Source organism: Mercenaria mercenaria, chromosome 6 (assembly GCF_021730395.1).
Source record: "Mercenaria mercenaria strain notata chromosome 6, MADL_Memer_1, whole genome shotgun sequence".
NCBI classification, from domain to species: Eukaryota; Metazoa; Mollusca; class Bivalvia; order Venerida; family Veneridae; genus Mercenaria; species Mercenaria mercenaria.
In genome coordinates, this window is record NC_069366.1 from 61,834,912 (window position 1) to 61,855,459 (window position 20,548).

At 35.5% G+C, this 20,548-nt stretch overlaps 1 protein-coding gene across 1 annotated transcript in view; it reads left to right on the forward strand.

The window, feature by feature from the left end:
* Positions 1 to 3,162: 3,162 nt before the first annotated feature.
* The window catches only part of LOC123548725 (RNA cytosine-C(5)-methyltransferase NSUN2-like), a 71,590-nt gene continuing 54,204 nt past the window's right edge, over positions 3,163 to 20,548 (forward strand). The window contains exons 1-10 of the mRNA XM_053546078.1: positions 3,163 to 3,295; positions 9,115 to 9,207; positions 9,926 to 10,020; positions 13,000 to 13,101; positions 13,602 to 13,707; positions 13,959 to 14,030; positions 15,170 to 15,254; positions 16,967 to 17,109; positions 18,873 to 18,922; positions 19,361 to 19,435. Coding sequence (XP_053402053.1) covers positions 3,227 to 3,295; positions 9,115 to 9,207; positions 9,926 to 10,020; positions 13,000 to 13,101; positions 13,602 to 13,707; positions 13,959 to 14,030; positions 15,170 to 15,254; positions 16,967 to 17,109; positions 18,873 to 18,922; positions 19,361 to 19,435 — 890 coding nt within the window. The 5' untranslated portion in view covers positions 3,163 to 3,226. The remainder of the gene's footprint in view (positions 3,296 to 9,114; positions 9,208 to 9,925; positions 10,021 to 12,999; positions 13,102 to 13,601; positions 13,708 to 13,958; positions 14,031 to 15,169; positions 15,255 to 16,966; positions 17,110 to 18,872; positions 18,923 to 19,360; positions 19,436 to 20,548) is intronic.

Below are 20,548 nucleotides of genomic sequence, written 5' to 3' on the forward strand. Positions count from 1 at the left end.
CTTTTCTCCTAAACTATCAAAGCTATTGCTTTGAAACTTGCAACACTTGTTTCCCATCAATAGTTTACTCTGTACAGCAAGAAATATAACTTCATCCTGCTTTTTGCAAGAATCATGGCCCCTTTTGGACTTAGAAAATTTGAGATTTCTTGGTTAAGATTTGTGTTTAGGTCAGCTTTTCGCCTAAATTATCAAAGCTATTGCTTCAAAATTTGCAACACTTGCTTACCATCATAAACCGACTCTGTACAGCAAGAAACATAACTCGATCCTGCTTTTTTTAAAGAATTATGGCCCCTTTTGGACTAAGAAATATCGAATTTCTTGGTTAAGCTTTTTGTTCAGGTCAACTTTTCTCTTTAACGGTCAAAGTTATTGCTTTAAAACTTTGAGCAGCTATTCGCCATTAAAAGCTGACTCTGCAAGTACCGTAACTCTACATCGCTTTTTGCAAGAATTATGGCCCCTTTTGGACTTAGAAAATCATGGATAGGACAATATTTCTATTATACAGAGACAAAAAAATCAGATGAGCGTCTTCACCCGGAAGGCAGTGCTCATGTTGTACAAAACTGTGACACACTTTTATAGACATTCCTTTAAAGAAATACAAGAAAGCCATTTTTATGCAATTTCTTTCGTAAATTAAATGAGTAGGAACATTATTGTTTTCATACATCATTAGTTACATCTAAAATGATAGAGATCTGACAATGTAGTTAAAAGAAAGTTTAAACAATTACGCATGACTTAACCAGTCTTATACATATAATATTTATTATACATGTATCATTTATAATATTCCCTATCCCTCTCCGAGTCATCGATATATCCTTGTCACAGAGGGTATGGAAAATGGCTGATAAGTGTCTAATGTTCTACTGGTACTTCCAGATAAATATAAAAGTAAAGAAACACTCAAAAATATTCGTCACAAATTGTTGAACATATACTCGATTCTATTTAAGAAAAAGAGCTTTCATAGTGTGCAGACTGTCCTCAAGTTCGGGAATTATTCCGCCCCATTTCAGCACGTATATGAAAACAGTAACACTGCACTATGAATAGATTCCTTACCATATTAATACATACTGGATGGCTAATTTTGGAGAATAAAACAATTCTATGCATGTACATGAGTTAGCAGTCACATACAAAGAAGACACTGATGGTCTGTCATTCGTTTCGTAGTAATGATCTTGATCAATCAGACGTATGCAAAGGATACAAAAAAATGCATCAAGGACTTATTGCAGAGATGTCATCGTCCAAAACCATCGTTACTGGCTCTCCTGTCGGGGAATAAGAGGAATTTAATCACTTCAAACACTTCACCTAGTTGTGAATTTCTGGTCTGAGAAAAAAAGAAAAGAAATTATATTGAAGGGATAACGCATGTTTTTTCGTGTTATAATGTCTGCAGAATCCCGAGGGATTCTGAAGATGTTATAACACGAAAATAACATGCGCTAACGCTATTCTAGCATAAAACGCGAAAAAACGAATAAATGAAATCATTATCACTCAACGTCATTAAATTTCCATGAAATGCGCGGGAATATCAATGTTGTTTTTTCACGTTGACGTCATTTCCAATTGAATTATCCGTAATGCGTTAACACTCTGCCACGGTACGCGCATATATTAAAAGGTGTTATAACAGCACGTAAGCGCGAGAATCTCTCTGTTAACACACATTTTCTCTCCTGTTAAAACACCCCCAAAAAGTGACAAGAACAGCAGTTTTATGCTAGAATATACGAATGGGATCCTTAGATCAATCCTTCTTTGAAGACTCAACTTTGCTTTTCTGTCAAAGAAACCCCAAAAAACAACACACACTAAATCCATGTATTAATTGGTTGGCAGTTCACAACATATTATTCGCATTTATGTACAAATAATTAGGTCTCTTTTTCATGATGGCCAATAAATATCCGTTATATTTACCTGATATTCATAGATTATAAATTCAAAAACGTACAGGGAACTTACTGGGAATGAGGTATGTGTATAAGTTAACGTCTGTGCATTCTGATTGGTAAGTCAAACCCAAGAATTAAGTATTTTTCAAAATAGATTATTTACTGTATTTACAGTATTTTATCATACATTTTGACAAAATTTGCTACATTTTATATGTATTGAAAAAACTATCTCAAACGAATTTCTCCCGCCATGCCAGCGATGTAAACAGGAGGTCATCTCATTCACACGAAAACTACTTAATAATTATAAATTATCACTATTCATATGTTTTTGTCCGATATTTTGGTAAAACTAAGACAGTTCTTCAATCATGTAATTAGATATACATGTTTGGATTTATTGAAGATCGTACACGCCATGATGTTATAACGTAAGTCTATTGGAAAAAAATGGTGGCAAAATCGATTATATAACTGGAGTTACAACGAAGAAATGCAACTCCCAATTAATGCTCCTTGTAGAGTCGTGGATGACCACATTATAATTATTCTGATTAAATGCTAGCTTTCTGCAAAATAAGAAACAAAATATCAAAAATCGAAAAATCTCGGTGCACTACTTAGTGCATGTGTCCTTAATAACTGACTGGAATACTTTAATTCAGCCTCACCCTACCCACCTGACAGGTTTCAGCGCCAGGTTCTTCTTTTTTACTATCACTATTTATACTAACATTTCCGACGTTCACTAAGTCCTGTAACACTCACGAGAGGGTTTGTCAGTATGCAAAGACAGGGAGTTTGATGTAAATTGTATAAAATCTGTGGAAAGATCAAAGTTGCATGTAAAGCTTTCTCTTACCATGCCAACGATGTAAACAGTGGGTCATATTACTCACGCAGTAGATGCTAGAATAAAGTATGACTTTCATGTCTCTACTGTTGCATCTTTGTTTTGATTATGATCTACACGTGGGTGTGCTATGCAAGTAGGAAAGGGAAATATCAAAATACTACAGAAATATTATCAGTAGGTTTGTCCTTAACTTTTAGTGGAACGAAAATAGTTATTGAAAAATGATCAGATATCAATGTTTCAATAAATGGAAGTCTGTACACGTCAAAATGATGAAATGGAAGCCTGGAAAAAAACCCAACAATTAGTAGCCTTTAACCGTGAAATAGAAGATGATGACAACGATGAATTAAGTGTCTGGTAGTTTGATTAGACAAACCCTACATGCTGTTTCCGGTTAAAAATATTACAGTATTTTAACGATATTTTTTAATATTTGAAGATGGCAAGAACAAAAAGAGGTGGTAAAAGATCAGGAAAAGAAAGAATAAGGCGAAGCAAAGAAGAATGGGTACGAAGTTAAAATTGAAATAATTTTTTTTACGTTTATCATGTGTTTTCGCGATATTCAAATTTTATACAACCTATGTATGTGATGTTTACAATGTTCACAGTGACGATTCCCACCAGTAAGTCCGTCTAAGTTCCATTTATTTTAAGAATAAATTGAAAACTGACATAAAATGAAGAAAAAATTTTGGTCATGTATTATTCAGTAAACAAATTCCCATCAACAAAAGATACTGTAACAAAAGGTAAATAAACGTTTGACTTCTACTTGTAAAGTTCCTCTCCATAAAATCCTCTTCTCTAAATAAGTTTTAATAAATGTTCACTTACTGGGCTTAACAACTAGGGTTGATATTCTTAGTATTCCAGTTCTCTACATTGAAACTGATTAAGATTAGTTGCATAAGTTCCGTTTAATTATTCCAAAAAGCAATTGATCTCTGACTGAAGGAATTTAGTCCCGCATTAGGCCTAAAAAAAAAATATGTTTGTTTCCTGTAACCCGACCGACCGTAAGTTTTTACCGCCGACCGCAATTTTTTTATGGGCTGAAATTCGAGATTCTGATCATGTCTTTATTGATTATAGGGATATTTTAGTTATACCCGACCTCGTCGCGCATAGTCACGAACGTTCCTGGTTCTGTCGACATGAAACAACATGGCGAAAAGTCTGTTTGTCGAGGTTCTGGGTTTTCACCCGCGAAAATCCAGAAGTTTTCTTTGATACATATCGAGTTCAAAAGTTCTGCCCCTTGTCAATCAAAATCTCGGTGAATTTCAATACTGTTCGCCGCCACAAGCGGAAGTATGGCAGTAGACGGAGCGTCATATACTAATTAGCTACTGACAGATGTCAGTCACGCCACGCGCCGACTGACACGTGGTTATCTCGCGGTTTGTATTTAGTACTTCATTATGAAAGGTGTTTATTGATCAAGGTGTAAACGTTAATTGATAAACAATTCGTAGAAGAGCAGTCTATTATCATGTTTGTACCACTTGTTCAGGGGTCACGCTATCGGTTGCACTTGAGCCATTTGCGACAAAAGATTAATTGTGGCCCCGAAAATCTCTAATTGGCAAAAACGGCCCGAAGCTATGTCTGTCTGCACAACTATGAACTTTGCCTGTTACACAATGTTTACTGAACAAAAGGAATCAGTGTAGAAAAAAACTTGTATGAACAACATCTGTTATTGAAAGGCGGGAGCAAATTTTCAACAATTTTATTTGGTTAGTAATTTAAAATTCAGGCCTCGACCTTAGCGGTGGACCGTTGGACCGACGCAACCAAAAATATCGGCAGGTCCACTATCAAAAGTTGGGTAGACCGACGGTCAACCAATTTTCAGTCACGGTCTGCAAATAAAATAAAACCCTTAAAAGTGAAAAATTAGGGGTGGTGGGGGGTGGGGGATCGTATCCATATCGGCGAATTCACAAAATGAAAGTTGATTTTGCCTTAGTACGGCATTCTACAGTTATAAGCATTGGCGAGTTAAAGTCAGGATAGTACGAATGGACTACTCCACCGATCGGGTGAGTGGTTTTTACGTGGTAACTTTACCAAATTGAGTAATTACATCAGGCAAAATTACCTGGATTGACTGGAATTTACCGGCGAGTCGTAAAAATATCAAAACGTCATGCTGGTAATTTTCCATTCCACGAGCACGTGCGCCCTATCGTAATACTTAATTTACATCGCAGTTACTTTTGACACAAAAAACGCGCGTAGTGCATTCATTTTTTAATATAATTGCTTCAAATATTCAACACCGCTTGAGAACTAATACAGTTTGAATTCTATAACAATTTAATAAGATATCGACAGGAATGTAGGCAAAATTCTTTTAAAACGATCAAATTTTCATATAATGTTTTGTAAAATTTCAAACAGCGCGATCTTGATTATTTATTTCCTTTTTAAAGTAAATAAACGGTACATACTATGGTAATAAAATTCAGACTTTTGACCAGAAAGTACAAAAAACACAATTAAAAAATCTTAAATAATGAAAAAGCGGCAGCAATTTAAATACATGGAGTAAAACGATTTTTTGGCAAACAGATTTCTGTTAGCACGGCAGAATAGGTTACGTGACCTCATGAACGTAAATAGAAATGTGGTTTTAAAATGAGGCAGTATGATGTCGTTGCGATTTTTAATAAGTTTTAAATGAGTCTTCGTACATATATTTTTTGACACAACACTTTGTTAGATATTCTTCTCAAACAATAATGTAAATTTCTTGAGGGCAAATAGGTCAGCATCGTTCACGGTCTGACACATTTACATGTCAGTTTATTCGGGATATTGCAGATTCGCTTTTAAAACATTAAAGAAAAAACTTTTTTACTGATTTCTTCTCAACAATTAAAGGAATCGAGAAAGTACGATCAGACAGTGATGTGTCACATGGCGCGAAAACATGACGTAATGCAATGACAATCTCGTGGAAACTATACCGCTTTGATCTCCACTGCAGATGCCACAATAACCACCACACTTCTTTTAGCTCTTTGAGGGGGTGTTAATTGATAATGAAAACGAGGCCAATTACTTAGTTTATCATCAGAATGATTACCGATAATTGTTGATGTTTTTTTTTTTCACTTTCAACACTGGTGCTGATTGTGTCCATATTTTGGGACACTTTTCAAAATAATTATTTTTCGGGATAACAGATTGCTACAGTCTTCCATTTTTAATTATTTAGAAATAAGTCCTGTTTCTTTGAGTCATATGAAGTTATGACGTCTACAGCATCACAATTTATGAGATAGAATTGGAGGTCCACTAAAGTCTGAGCAGGTCTACTAGATTTTAGCAGTTGGTGAACCTGCTGGCAACTGCTGAAAAAAGTTAAGGTTGGGGCCTGATTAGGCAGTTAATTGGCGATAATAAGGTTACTAAACACTGAAATGTTCTGACACCTTCTAAAAAAAAAATTTAAAAAAAAAAAAAAATTCCCTACCTACCGACCCCCATTTTTTTCAGCATGTTACAGGAAACAAACATATTTTTTTTTTATGCCTTATGTTTAACAGAGCTCCAGATAAGTTTTGGTGCAATTGGGTATTTACCCATCACTTTTTGTCTGAATTGGGTATTGGAGATCTGAATTGGGTAAAAATAATATCATTACCCAGTGTTTTTAGAAGTGATTGGGTATTTGCTAAAACCAATTGGGTATTTCACCAATCTTGCACAAACAACTGAGTATTTTTTGCTTACAGTGTACATGGTATATATCATTAGCCTGGATTGACTAACTGCATAAAAGTACTTTAATAGCAACCTTCAATTTTTAATACAAAAATGTATTTAAAATTGTAATGAAAAGTGATTAATTCAAGGTTTTTTTTTATTCTATAGCAGCAGCCGAATATTGGCCTCGTCCCCCAGCCGAGGATTTCCCCCACAGCCAAGGATTTCCCCTACCGCAGTCCGAAATTCCCCCCTCCGAAATCGTAAACAAAGCAAGGGAGATTACTCCGTTAGTTCATATTGATGCTTTACGATACTGTTTTACAATACATCGGTTCCGATACCAAGCGTAAAAAAACTAAAATATCAGAGTCATTTTCGGAGGTAAACAGGGATTGTTAAAAAAGAGTGGGACATGCCTCTTTATGTGCTCGAAAATGGACTGGTCTTCTGACATCTGTGTGCTTATTTGCTAAGTGAGTGTTTGTAGTTGCTAAAGTTGCAGGAATATGTAATAAAAACATAGTTTAAAGTGTTTATTATGCATAATTGTAAATTCCAACCCCCCCCCCCCCCACCCACCCCCGAGTGAAAAAAATCCCCCAAAATTGCTCGTTGCGCGCTATTTTCTTCCCCCAGTGACAGGCTGGGGCCCCTTCCCCCAGTCATAAAAAAAAACCCTGTAATTAAAACAGTATTGTCATTTTTAAATTGTTTTTACATGCCTGTGATCAGTGTAAACATTTGTGTTTTAATTCAAAGTACCAATTTGAAAGATATTATTCCATACTGTTGTTTTCTTTTTCATTTTTTATGAAGTCGGAGATCAATTCGTTCCCCGCAATATGCATTCTCCCATAAGATGTCATCCAGTATCTGTGAAACTACATCGTCACAAAGAGATAACTGTCAGTGTTGAAAAGCAAAAATATCCGACTAATTTGTTTGTTTGTGCTGCAACAATGTTTTTTTCTGCCCTCTTTTTACATTTTATCAGCGTAAAGAAAATTGTTTACAAAGCGTCCAATTAACACTGATCAGCCGATTGAATGGTCCTGTGATTTTTCTGATACTTTGAAATCATTATTATTCGTGGGGGATTAATTTTCGTGGATTTCCTGGTTGAGCTCAACCACGAATTTAAGTCCCAACGAACAAATTGTGCCCACAATAATTTTAATTGTACGCAAAATAGCCAAACAAGACACCATAGCCGTCCGATCTGATCCGTAGACTTTGCATGCATGCGGCAGTACTAACCTGCAGCTTTCGTGTAGCTTATGGAGGCTCCATCAACGATAAACGTAGGTATGTGTGGAAACAAAACCGACAATTTAATTTAGAAATGTACCCGTGGTTTGTTTATGACATGTTTGTCAAAGTAAAAGTAGATACTAAAAATAGAAGTTTGACGTAGCGTCACGTGCCAACCGCACTATAATACGGCTGTTATTTGATTTTTCGGCCCCGCTATGCAATGTTAGCCTTTATTTTACTGACATGTAGTAAAATACTACGACTTTGGAACTATTAAACATTATAAATTATTTGCTAGATTTGCATCCGATGCATTAATACTTAATTCACATTACACGTTTCTCGGCAGGAAATAACACATGCACAACTTCAACAGCATGTAATTTTAGATGCTGACGCGCCATTCATATTGAAAAAAATCGGATCAGTTTATAAAAGTTTATGAAGGATAACTAAGGTTATATTAGTACTACGGAATAAAAACAACATTATTTCAATCTATAATAGTTTGTTTTAATTTGCAGTATAATAACTAGTTCTTGTTTAACACGATCAAATGATCAATGATCAACTTGATATTTGTTTCGATTATGAATGCTAATTGTGCAAGGTGCTATGGTTTTGACACTTTAATTGGCGCCGACTTTTCTTATTGAATATTTCACAGTTTTAAAAAGTTTTGCAAATTAGGGGTCGTATAATTATAGATAACGCGGTCGTTAATTGGCACATGATCGCTCGCTAATCTCCCGCGGCGTAGATTGCAAATTCGGTAACGATGGTAGCGCTGTTTGACACATGTAGGTTTCACATGTAAGGAGCCCAAGTACCTGTAGGTCTACTTTTGTGGAAATTGTGATTTTTTACAAAAAAAATGAAAATCCACGAATTTACGCCCCCACGAAACAGCCGTTTTGGCCAAAACCACGAAATTTCGTGCCGATGAAAATAAATGATTTCACAGTAAATTACAACCTGTTTTGCAGTAACGTTTAACCAGTCAGTTGTCAAGCGTTAAAGTCTCGTACCTGTTCTAGTTATAAGGAAAATGCGATACGCAAGCAATTTTTATTGAATTGCGTATTAGGAATTTTAATTGCAAGCCTCATTACCGCCCAATGCACAGGTGCCCTTGGGACGGATATTTCTATCCAATTCGTAAACACATGACAGATATTATTAATCTTAAACACCTTTATCTCAAATTCCAGCTATCTCCAAGACATTTCAAGTCCCATCTAACTTGAATTTTGGACAAAATGTGGTAATCTTTAAGTTAAACACATGAACCTTTTTGAATTGGAGATACCAAGTTTCAACTGGATATATTTACCAGAGCTTATATTTCAGGAGGAAATGAAGAGACAAAATCCAGACCTTGGAAAACCTAAAGGATACAAACTGGGACCCAAAACTAATGATGCCTTTGAGACATTTTATCAGGTAAAATTATTTGTAATTTTCTTTCTTAAATATGAGCAAAATTATCTGAAATAAATTTACAAAAAAAGTGGCAAGAAGTGCTGTTAGATGAATGTGGTGATTACTAGAAACTGACTCTTTTGTAGAACAAAATTTGTCATTAGTGATTTCAATTTTTTTTATCTAGGAAAATGATAAACATCCCATAAAATGATAGATTGAGAGAAAAGACTTGAGGTGCAGGACAGTAGTGACATGATGTCACTTTAGTAGAAAATCATGTATTTACTTTTATATTAAGATACAGTTAACAATAATTCTAACACGATCCGATTCATTTTCCTATTAAACAAAGAAGGCTGGAGACAGTGATTTATTAAACAATAATTCACTGTTCTGACGTCACAACTATTACGTCATAGCGTCAAGCGGCGTAACGGCGCGCTGGAAAAGAACCCGATTGAAAACGGGCAAATATCTAATGCATGCCGACAAGGTGTACTTTAAAGTCCTTGATAACGTGTTAGAATCGAAATAATATATCTCATTTAGTGATTTGCTCTTGAATAAATCACTGTTTGTCGTTTAGATGCGTAACATTATATCACTCGGGCTACGCCCTCGTGATATAATTCCTTCGCATCTGAACTCCAAACAGTGATTTATTCAGCGACAAATCACCGATGAGATATGTTATTTCTTAATTTCGTACTAAGGGAAGAATTTAATATATTTGTAGGGTATTGGGATTGTGCCGGAAGGAGAATGGGAGACGTTCTTGGAGACTATGAGAAAGGATCTGCCTACAACCTTCAGAATCACTGGATCCAGAGAGTATTTACATTGATATTATTAATTCCCTATGGCTACTACATGTAGTAAAATCAAGTGTTTGTAAACGGATATATCCTCACTTGCCTGAATGTCAGAAATTAGAAGGGCATATTATTAGTTTAAATTTCCTATGGCTACTAGTACTTGCAAAGTCATGTGTTTGGGGAAAAGGATGCATGCCAACTTGCCCCTGTTGTCAAAATTAGAAGAGCATGTCTAACTGCTTAGTGTGTTGACCATGTGATGTTGGGGAAAGAACAGATTTCAGACATTTACAGTCAGTGAGGGTATTTTAACTTATAATTCTGACTTGTCCTGCTGCTGCAGGGCTCTTAGACTGAAAAAATTGTCAGTCAGTACGATTTACACTGAAAATCTGTCTTAATTTCAGTTACCAAAAATAACTTGATCTATGTTAAAGATATGAATTTTGACTGAATTATGGCCCCTTTTTGACTTAGAATATGCTTATTGTAATGTTAAAGTTTGCGTACCACCCCAAATATTTTCAAAGTCCATTGTGATATTGCTTTCATATTTTGCATACTTGTTTACCATCATGACCCCATTCTGTAAACATGAGCAGACAACTCTATCAAGCATTTTGACTGAACTATGGCCCCTTTTCGACTTAGAATATGCTTATTGTAATGTTTAAGTTTGCGTACCACCCCAAGTATTTTCAAAGTCCATTGAGATATATTGCTTTCATATTTTGCATACTTGTTTTCCATCATGACCCCATTCTGTAAATAGGAGCAGACAACTCTATCAAGCATTTTGACTGAATTATGGCCCCTTTTCGACTTAGATTATGCTTATTGTAATGTTAAAGTTTTACTCATAGCTTATATTATACTATCAAGCACTGAGAATAGTCGAGCGCGCTGTCAACTGACAGCTCTTGTTTTTTGTGCCACCCGCCCCCATTAGTGGTGGGGGCATATAGATCTGCTCTTGTCCGTGCGTGCGTCCGAAGTTTGTGACGCGCCTAGCTCAAAAAGTATTTGATATAAATTGATGAAACCTTGCACGAGTCTTTATCATGATATGAACTTGTGCACCTCCTATTTTTTGTTTGGCTCTGCCACCTAATTTTAGAGTTATGGCCCCTGAAATAGTCGAAAATGCACACTTTCACCTTGTGACACGCCTAGCTCAAAAAATATTTGATATAGATTCATGAAACCTTGCATGAGTCTTAATCATGATATGAACTTAAGCACCTCTTATTTTTCATCTGGGTCTGCCCCCTATTTCTAGAGTTATGGCCCCTGAAATAGTCAAAAATGCACATTTTCACCTTGTGACTCGCCTAGCTCAAACAGTATTTGATATAAATTGATGAAACCTTGCATGAGTCTTTATCATGATATGAACTTAGGCACCTCCTATTTTTTGTCTGGCTCTGCCCACCTATTTTTAGAGTTATGGCCCCTGAAATAGTCAAAAATGCACATTTTCACCTTGTGACTCGCCTAGCTCAGAAAGTATTTGATATAGATTCATGAAACCTTGCATGAGTCTTAATCATGATATGAACTTGTGCATCTTTTATTTTTAATCTGGGTCTGCGCTCTATTTCTAGAGTTATGGCCCCTGAAATAGTCAAAAATGCACATTTTCACCTTGTGACACTCCTTGCTCAAAAGTATTTGATATAAGTTGATGAAACCTTGCATGAGTCTTTATCATGATATGAAATTACGCACCTCCTATTTTTCATCTGGATCAAAAAATGCACATTTTCACCTAATTATGTGCCTCATTCAGAAAGTATTGTAAAAATGTAAATTCATGAAACCTTGCTTGAGTCTTTATCATAATGTGACCTTGCACACTTGGCATTCTTCTTGAGAATTTTAGCGTTTATGGCCCTTGAAATAGCCAAAATAGTGGATTTTTTGTTTGTGATGCTCATAGCTCAAAAAGTATATGGTATAGAATAATGAATCCTTTTCATATTTTTTTTTGAGGCTATACCCCATTAAGACTGCAAACATTTGAATTATTTCCCCTTATTTGTGACAAATGTACCAGTGGGGGTCGGGGGGCACACCCTGTGTCCTACAGACACATTCTAGTTTTATTATGACATGAATGGTCATCGAGTCCTTGTTTACCGTGCTTTTTATACGCCCAAAGGGACGTATTATCTTATGACGCCGGTGTCTCTCCGTCCGTTAGTAATTTCGTGTCCGCTTTGTAACTCTTGAACCCCTTGAAGGATTTCAAAGAAACTTGACAAAAATGTTCACTACATCGAGACAATGTACAGAGCAGATGTTTTTTTGAATGGCTGGCTTCAAGGTTAAGGTCACACTTAGGAGTCAAAGGTCATATGACTTTGTTTCATGTCTGCTCTGTAGCTCTTGAATCCCTGGAAGAATTTCAAGGAAACTTGGCACAATTGTTCACCACATCGAGGTGAGTTGCAGAGCGCATCTTTTAGATAGCTCACTTCAAGGTTAAGGTCACACTTAGGGGTCAAAGGTCATATGACTTTGTTTGTGTCTGCTCTGTTACCTTTGATGAACTGGTTGAAGGATTAGAAAGAAACATGGCACAAATGTTCACCACATCAAGACGATGTGCAGAGCGCATGTTTCGGATGGCTTGCTTCAAGGTCAAGGTCACACTTAGGGGTCAAAGGTCATACCTTTGGGCATATATTGCTCTGCATTATGGTGCTCTTGTTTAGATATATTAGTATAAAGCTTGGTACAGTCAAATTCAAATTGACCTTTTCAACAAAAGTTGATATGGAGATTTGTCTGCAATGTGGGTGAACCAAATAATATATACATATACTCTGACAATAGCTGGCAATCTGACAGTAGCTGGTAATCTGTATATGTGAACTGCACTATCCATCCACCCCATTTTCCAATGACACTCTTCAAAGAATACACGCGTAACCTTTTATGGAAAAGTCGTTTTGAACCTGACTGTAGAATAAGTTATGTACATTTATTTCAGTCAAGCAGAAGAACTGTTGAAGATTATCAAGGGGCAGTACTTCAGCAAGTTTATATGTAGAGATGATGGAAGTCCTAAACTAGAGCCAAAATCCTTGCCATGGTAACTATATTCATAAAACACCTATTCTTAGACCATCAACTAAATCATTCCCAATATTCCTAAAATCTAAGATTGTTATTTATTGATACTGAAAAAGAATATGTTCATATGTATTTCAATAAATGTTGTTGTTATCTATTGCCAGCACACCAGCATGATATTTTATCTATGTAAAAGTACATATTTCTGGCCAAAGGGGAGTAAGTCTCAGAATTGTATCATCGTGTTCATATTTAAGAAAAACTGGATTCATTTCAAAAATTGAAATATTATAACAGTTTGCAAAATTCTTTTGAACACCTGTTTTAAGTCCTTGTTTTCTTTTAAGGGAACAAAGAGGAAACCAAAAGGCAAAAAGTTTATATCAGACTTTCAAATGTTCAGTGCTATTCACTTGTCAGATTTTGTTTAAGTGCAGGTAAGAGATAATATTTTCAGGAAGTTCAGATTACAGCAACACTTGTGTAACTAGATATAAATCAAAATATTCTGTATTACAGGTATCCAAATGAGCTGGCCTGGCAGCTGGACTTTACAAAGAAACAGATTAAAAATGTCAACACATTAAAAAGCTTACATGGCTTTCTCATTTCAGAGACAGAAAGTGTATGTATTAAATGCTTATAAATACTTCAACTGCATAAATTGAATTCCAGATATATATCAACAAATTCTACACAAAATCTACATATCAAAAAATACTACTTATCAAAAAATTCGATTTTACAGTTTTAAAAAGTAAGTTTTGGTGATAAATTAGAAATTGAATTGACTAAAAATCATATAAATGGTGAAGATATTTTGGCTGTTGAATTTATTAAGAATCTCTAGAGTAAGTTATTGTGAATGTATTTCAGGGTAATATAAGTAGACAAGAAGCTGTGAGTATGCTGCCTCCATTACTGATGGGGATTGAACCTCATCATAAGGTAATTCAGTCATAGTCGCTATACAAACAAACAATGAAAGTGAACTTTGTGGAAATTGAAGGGTTCTTAAAATGGTTTTGTATACTTTCCTTCAATAAATAATTTCACATATATTTTAAGTAAGTGTAAAACTGTTTCAGTTCAGATTTCTTTCTTTCAACTTCGAGGTAGGGATGGATGTAGATTTGCCCTTCTGTGTGTTTTTCAAAAGTAGATTTAGTAAAATAATACATCAGGCTATGATTTGTTTGTTTGTTTAGAATAAATTTCACTTTCACTTTTTCCAACTTATATTCATATTTATGCAGTTTATAAAAACTATTTAAAGATAAAACACTGATACTGATACTGAAGAAATGCTTGAATACTGTGAGAATACATTTTAAAAATGTATTGAGTGTTCATTCATTGTATTTGTGGAACTTACTTCCCTAGATGCATGGTTGTTCCACATCACCACCCTAACCATATGACTAGACAAGGGCCATTATTTCATGAGATATGCCCATTTTTACTTAGAATTTCAGGTTAATTTTGGGTTTTCCATTAATTAATGGATTTTATTCAAACTTAAAATATTGTTCCACATCGTCACCCACATCATATGACACAAGGTCCTTAACTCTAGTGCCACTATTGCATATTGTGCCTCATTTATATTTAGAATTTTAGTTTAATTTGTTTGATGCACTGTCAGTCGGTCTCTGTGTCTGTTTTAATGAACTAGATTTGATTCAGAGTTTAAAACTAGTTGTTCCACATCATCACCTACATTATATGACACAAGGTACATTACTCCATACATGTATCTTTTGCACCCTTGAACATTTTTGTTTTTTATGCAATTTCTCTATATCCAGTTGTTAGTCAGAATCCTGATATTTGACTCAAGCATGAACTGTTGTACAACATCACCATCCACTTTGCGGGTATTAATCACTTGTGTGATGGCATTAGTTGCCTCAGATATGCACTTCCTCACTATCCACCAGTCTCCTCTGACAGCCCTTTCTTCAACTCCTACTAGTAGAGAAGTTCTAATTGTAGGTAGGACATTTATTTGTGTATTTGTTCCTTTAGTTGATTGCACCAAATTGCAGTGATGTTCACCGTATTTTTGATTGTGCATTGTCATTTAGATTTTAGATATGTGTGCTGCCCCAGGTTCAAAGACTGCCCAGCTTATTGAAATGCTACACAGTGATGAAAATGTACCAGTTCCTTGTAAGTAGACAAGTTTAGATGGTAAGTCATGCAGTTATGACAAACTGTTTATGGATTGAGAGGGAATTCAGGGTTGAAAACTGTTTAAATTGTGGTGAATTTATTGAACAAACTGATGTAATTCAGAGCTCCAGATTTGGTGCAAATGGGTATTTACCTATCACTTTTTGTCTGAATTGGGTATTCGAAATTTGAATTGGGTAAAAATAATATCATTACCCAGCCTTTTCAGAAGTAATTGGGTATTTGCTAAAACCAATTGGGTATTTTACCAATCTCGCACTAACAGTTGAGTATTTTTTGCTTACAGTATACATGGTATATATCACTGAACAGGATTGACTAAGTAGCTAAGTACTTTAATGGCGCCCTTCAATGTTTAATACAAAAATGTATTTAAAATTGTAATGAATGTTCCATACTGTTGTTTTCTTTTTCACTTTTAATGAAGTCGGAGATCAGTTCATCCACAATATCCCGAACGATGTGGTCACCACTGTGCATTCTCCCAAAAGATATCATCCAGTATTGGTGACACTACATCGTCACAAACAGATAACTGTCATTGTTGAACAGCAAAATATCCCACTAATTAGTTTTAGCTGCAACAATGTTTATTCTTCAACTCTTTTACATTTTATCGGTGTAAAATTGTTTACAAAGTATCCAAATAACACCGATCAGCAGACTGAATGGTCCTGTGATTTTTCCGATAAATTGCAACCTGTTCTGCGGTAACGTATAACCAGTCAGTCAAATCTAGCGTTAAAGTCTCGTACCCGTTCTAGTAATAAGGAAGATGCGATACGCAAGCTATTTTTTATGAATTGGGTATTAGGAATTTTACTTGCGTTACATTACGCACACTGTATGAATTCAATTGGGTTTTCTGCAATTTTAATTGCATAAATACGCAGCTTATCTGGAGCTCTGGTAATTTATACATCTGAGGTGATGTATTTTATGCTTGCGAATGATAAAGGGCAAAGATGTATGTAATAATCTGTCAAGTTTTTTGATGTGAGGCAGCCATTAAGCTGGTGGTTCTACCTAGGATTATGGCCCTAACCTAAATAATATATCTGTTGCACCTTGGGTCTTGCCCCTCAACGATGTGGGTTTGAGCCTCCCTCAGGGCGTTAAATTTTTCATGTGAGGGGCATTCAGCTGGCTTACGGAAGGTTGGTGGTTCTACCCATGTGCCCGCTCGTGATGAAATAATGCACGGAGGGGCACCTGGGGTCTTCCTCCACCATCAAAGCTCGAAAGTCGCCATATGACCTACAGTTGTGTTAGTGTGATGTTAAACCCAACAAAATAAATTAAACTGGGTCTTCCCCTTCCGTTAAAATTTAGCCTGCTAAATTTCTAAAATGGACGGATGCATCATTCAGTTTGGGCAATACCATTTATCATTTATTACTAAGGGATGTTCTGTGAAAATTTACTGACTGAATAGCGAACAGTGCAGACCATGATCAGGCTGCAAAGGCAGGATCACTTGCCGCCAGCAGGCTAAAGGTTAAAGCTGGAAAGTTGCCATATGATCTAAGCTGTGTCAGATTGACTTTAAACTTATATAAAACAAAGTAAACTATATGTTTATTCTATTAAAATAAAGATAGGCCTATTTCCTTTTGCATTATTGACTAGACAAATAATGTTCTCAACTCCTTGGTGAACAAATTACATGATATCTTCATTTTTGACAGCTGGTTATGTTGTTGCTAACGATATGGACAACAAACGATGTTATTTGATGACACATCAAGTGAAACGTATACAGAGCCCTAACTGTATGATAATCAACCATGATGCCAGAATCTTACCTAACATGTTTACTTCAACAGATGAGGTAATTATTATATACAGTTATAGGTTTTAGTTTTGTTGATGTCAATATGTAGTTTTGTCAACCTTGCTAAAAGTAATTGGTCCCAAGACATAAGTTTTCAGTTATTATAACCTCGAGTAACCAGTTTCCGTTACAGTAAGGAAACAGCGCGTAATTTTCGTGAATAATAATTGTATAAGCTCAAACTATTTTACTTTGATATAAAGTGAAAATCTTTCCTCGTTTTATCCCCACAGTTTCAAAATGTATTTTATGTTGCTAACTGATGGGCGCTGCCAATTTTAAACATCAACCGGAACTGACTTCCATTTAGACTGGTAGAACAGTTTTCGTTACCTTTGCGAAATGGTTGAATTTAACAGAATGCAAGGTACTACAATAATAGAGACCCTAGAACATTCGAAATTTATTCATTTTCTATCACTTGACACAAATATACTGTTATAATTTAATTTGCATACACAGATTAACACTCTCGTTGGCCATGCCAAGAATAGTTGGAGAATACTGGATGTATTATCGCTTTGCTAGAAGTGGGTTTCTATGAACGTACAGCAATTAAACAAAGAAGTTTACAATGAACAATCTATCTTTCAATGAATATGACCAGTATACCTGTGTACTGATAGAATACTTTGAAACAAATGAGCATGACCTTCTTATTACCAAACAACAATACTTCATGATTGTTGTGCCCCCCCATGAGTGGTGGGGACATATAGATTTGTTCTTGTCCGTGCGTCTGTCCGTGTGTCCGTCCGTCCGAAGTTTGTGACGTGCCTAGCTTGAAAAGTATTTGATATTAATTGATGAAACCTTACATGAGTCTTTATCATGATATGAACTTGCGCACCTCATATTTTCCGTCGCCTCTGCCCCCTATTTTCAGAGTTATTGCCCCTGAAATAGTCAAAAATGCACATTTTCACCTTGTGACATGCCTAGCTCAAAAAGTATTTGATTTAGATTCATAAAACCTTGCATGAGTCTTAATTATGATATGAACTTGCGCACCTCCTATTTTTCCTATTGGTTTGCGCCCTATTTTCATAGTTATGGCCTCTGAAATAGTCAAAAATGCACATTTTCACATTGTGAAGCATCTAGCTCAAGAAGTATTTCATGTAAATTGATTAAACCTTGCATGAGTCTTAATCATGATATGAACTTGTGCACCTCATATTTTTTGTCTGGCTCCGCCCCCTATTTTCAGAGTTATGGCCCCTGAAATAGTCAAAAATACACATTTTCACCTTGTGACATGCCTAGCTCAAAAAGTATTCGATATTATTTATAGATTCATGAAATCTTGTATGAGTCTTAATCATCATGATATTAACTTGCGCACCTCCTATTTTTCATTTGGGTCCACCCCCTATTTTCAGAGTTATGGCCCCTGAAATAGTCAGAAATGCACATGTTCACCCTTTTGTGTTCAGATAATTGTTATTTCAATGTATGAAAACTTTGAAATGCAGGAATTTAAGCCAGCATAAAAGCTTATGTCAAAAAACAAAATTAACGCTCATCATGCTGTACAAAATTGATTCTGCCTTTGCGACCAATGTAGGTCATGATCAGTTTGCACATCTTTGAAATCTAATCCTGATCTGCACTGTTCGCCATTTAGTCAGTGTCTTTTGGTATGCACCTCTTTTAACAGTTAATGGTACTGTCCAAATTGAAAGATGGACAAGTTCATTATAGAAATTTAGCAGGGTAAGGGTTAAATGATATCACAGCAATTCCTGCGTGTATTTCAGGATGCAGAGGTTGTAAGATACGACAGAATACTGTGTGATGTTCCATGCAGGTAAACAAGTTTGACAGTAATATAGCTTTCACAGACTTTGACCTTTGACTTCATTTTATTCCAAATAATCCAGAATGCATTTTCTGCTGTAGTGTTAAGTTTTGAAATAGTGGATGAAAGTTGTTGAGATATCAAGATATGGTTTCAAGAAAAAGTCCTGAAAACCTTGAAAAGTACTTTAAAAGTCCTTGAAAAGTGCATTAATTTTGTGTCAGATGTCCTGTATGATTCATGCTAATGCTTTGAGTTGCATTGGGCTTCTCCACCAATAATGTTGTAGAGACTATATACTGCTTGGTGTCTGTGTGCATTAAAACTTTAGAATGAATAATTTGAGTCACATGACACAGGTTATATCTATTGTGTGTGCAGTATTCATGTGGTAATATAAAATAATTACAGCATGATGATATTTATGTGTATTGTTTTATATACCAGTGGAGATGGGACAATGCGTAAAAACCCGGATATTTGGAACAAATGGCATGTCAATGGTGCATACAATCTTCACAGGTTAGTGACAGACTCGTTTGTATGAGAGTTGATTGCGATTTCCTGAAATATTCTGTTTGTCATCTTCAAGATAATTCTTTTTCTACGGATATTAAGTATTACTTTAAATAACAAATATATATTTCTTACAAGCCGGACAGGATATTCTGCTGTTTTTAGCTCACCTGGGCAGTGCTCAGGTGAGTTATTCTGATTGCGCGATGTCCGTTGTCAGTCTCTCTGTCGAATGATTGCCTTGATAAAATCTAGGCTGAGTTTATATGTGGGTCATCTGGGGTCAAATCTAGGTCACTAGGTCAAATCAAAGAAAAACCTTGTGTATGCGACATAGTTGATCTTCATGACATTTGGTCAGAATGACTGCCTTGATGAAATCTAGGTAGAGTTTGAAAACGGATCATCTAGGGTCAGAAAGTAAGTCACTAGGTCAAATCAAAGGAAAAAACATTGTGTACCAGTATTTGATAGAGGCTGTGTTTTTCAGTTGATCTTCATGACATGTGGTTAGAATGACTGCCTTTATGAAATCTATGTAGAGTTTGAAAATGGGTCATCTCGGGTCAAAAAGTCTGTCACTAGGTCAAATCAAAGAAAAACATTGTGTATGCCATAGAGAATGTATTTTTTAATTGATCTTCATTAAATTTAGTCAGAATGATTGCCTTGATGAAATCTAGGTCAAGTTTGAATATGGGTCATCTTGGGTCAAAAACTAGGTCACTAGGTCATATCAAAGAAAATACTTGTTTAAACTCGAGAGACCAGGTTTTTTTGGTCCAATCATATTATGATGTGTTTCTCATGTGACAGTGAGCGACCATGGGCCATCTTGGCTCTCCTGTTTTTACAGGTGCTAAAAAATCTCCATTTGACACCCTGGGGTGAAAGATGATTCTTTTGTTGTAAATGACATATATCAAAGTACATCTGTATAGTAGTCTAGCAGTTATTATTATTTTTATGTAAAACTGGATAAGGATCAAACTCCTTGATAGGTCCTCTTTGTTCTATATGATAATGATACATTTCTTGATTAAAAAACAGCAGCAATATTTTACAAAAAAAGTTCTTATCATTTGACAGGTGAGAAAACAAAATAGGAAGTATGACATT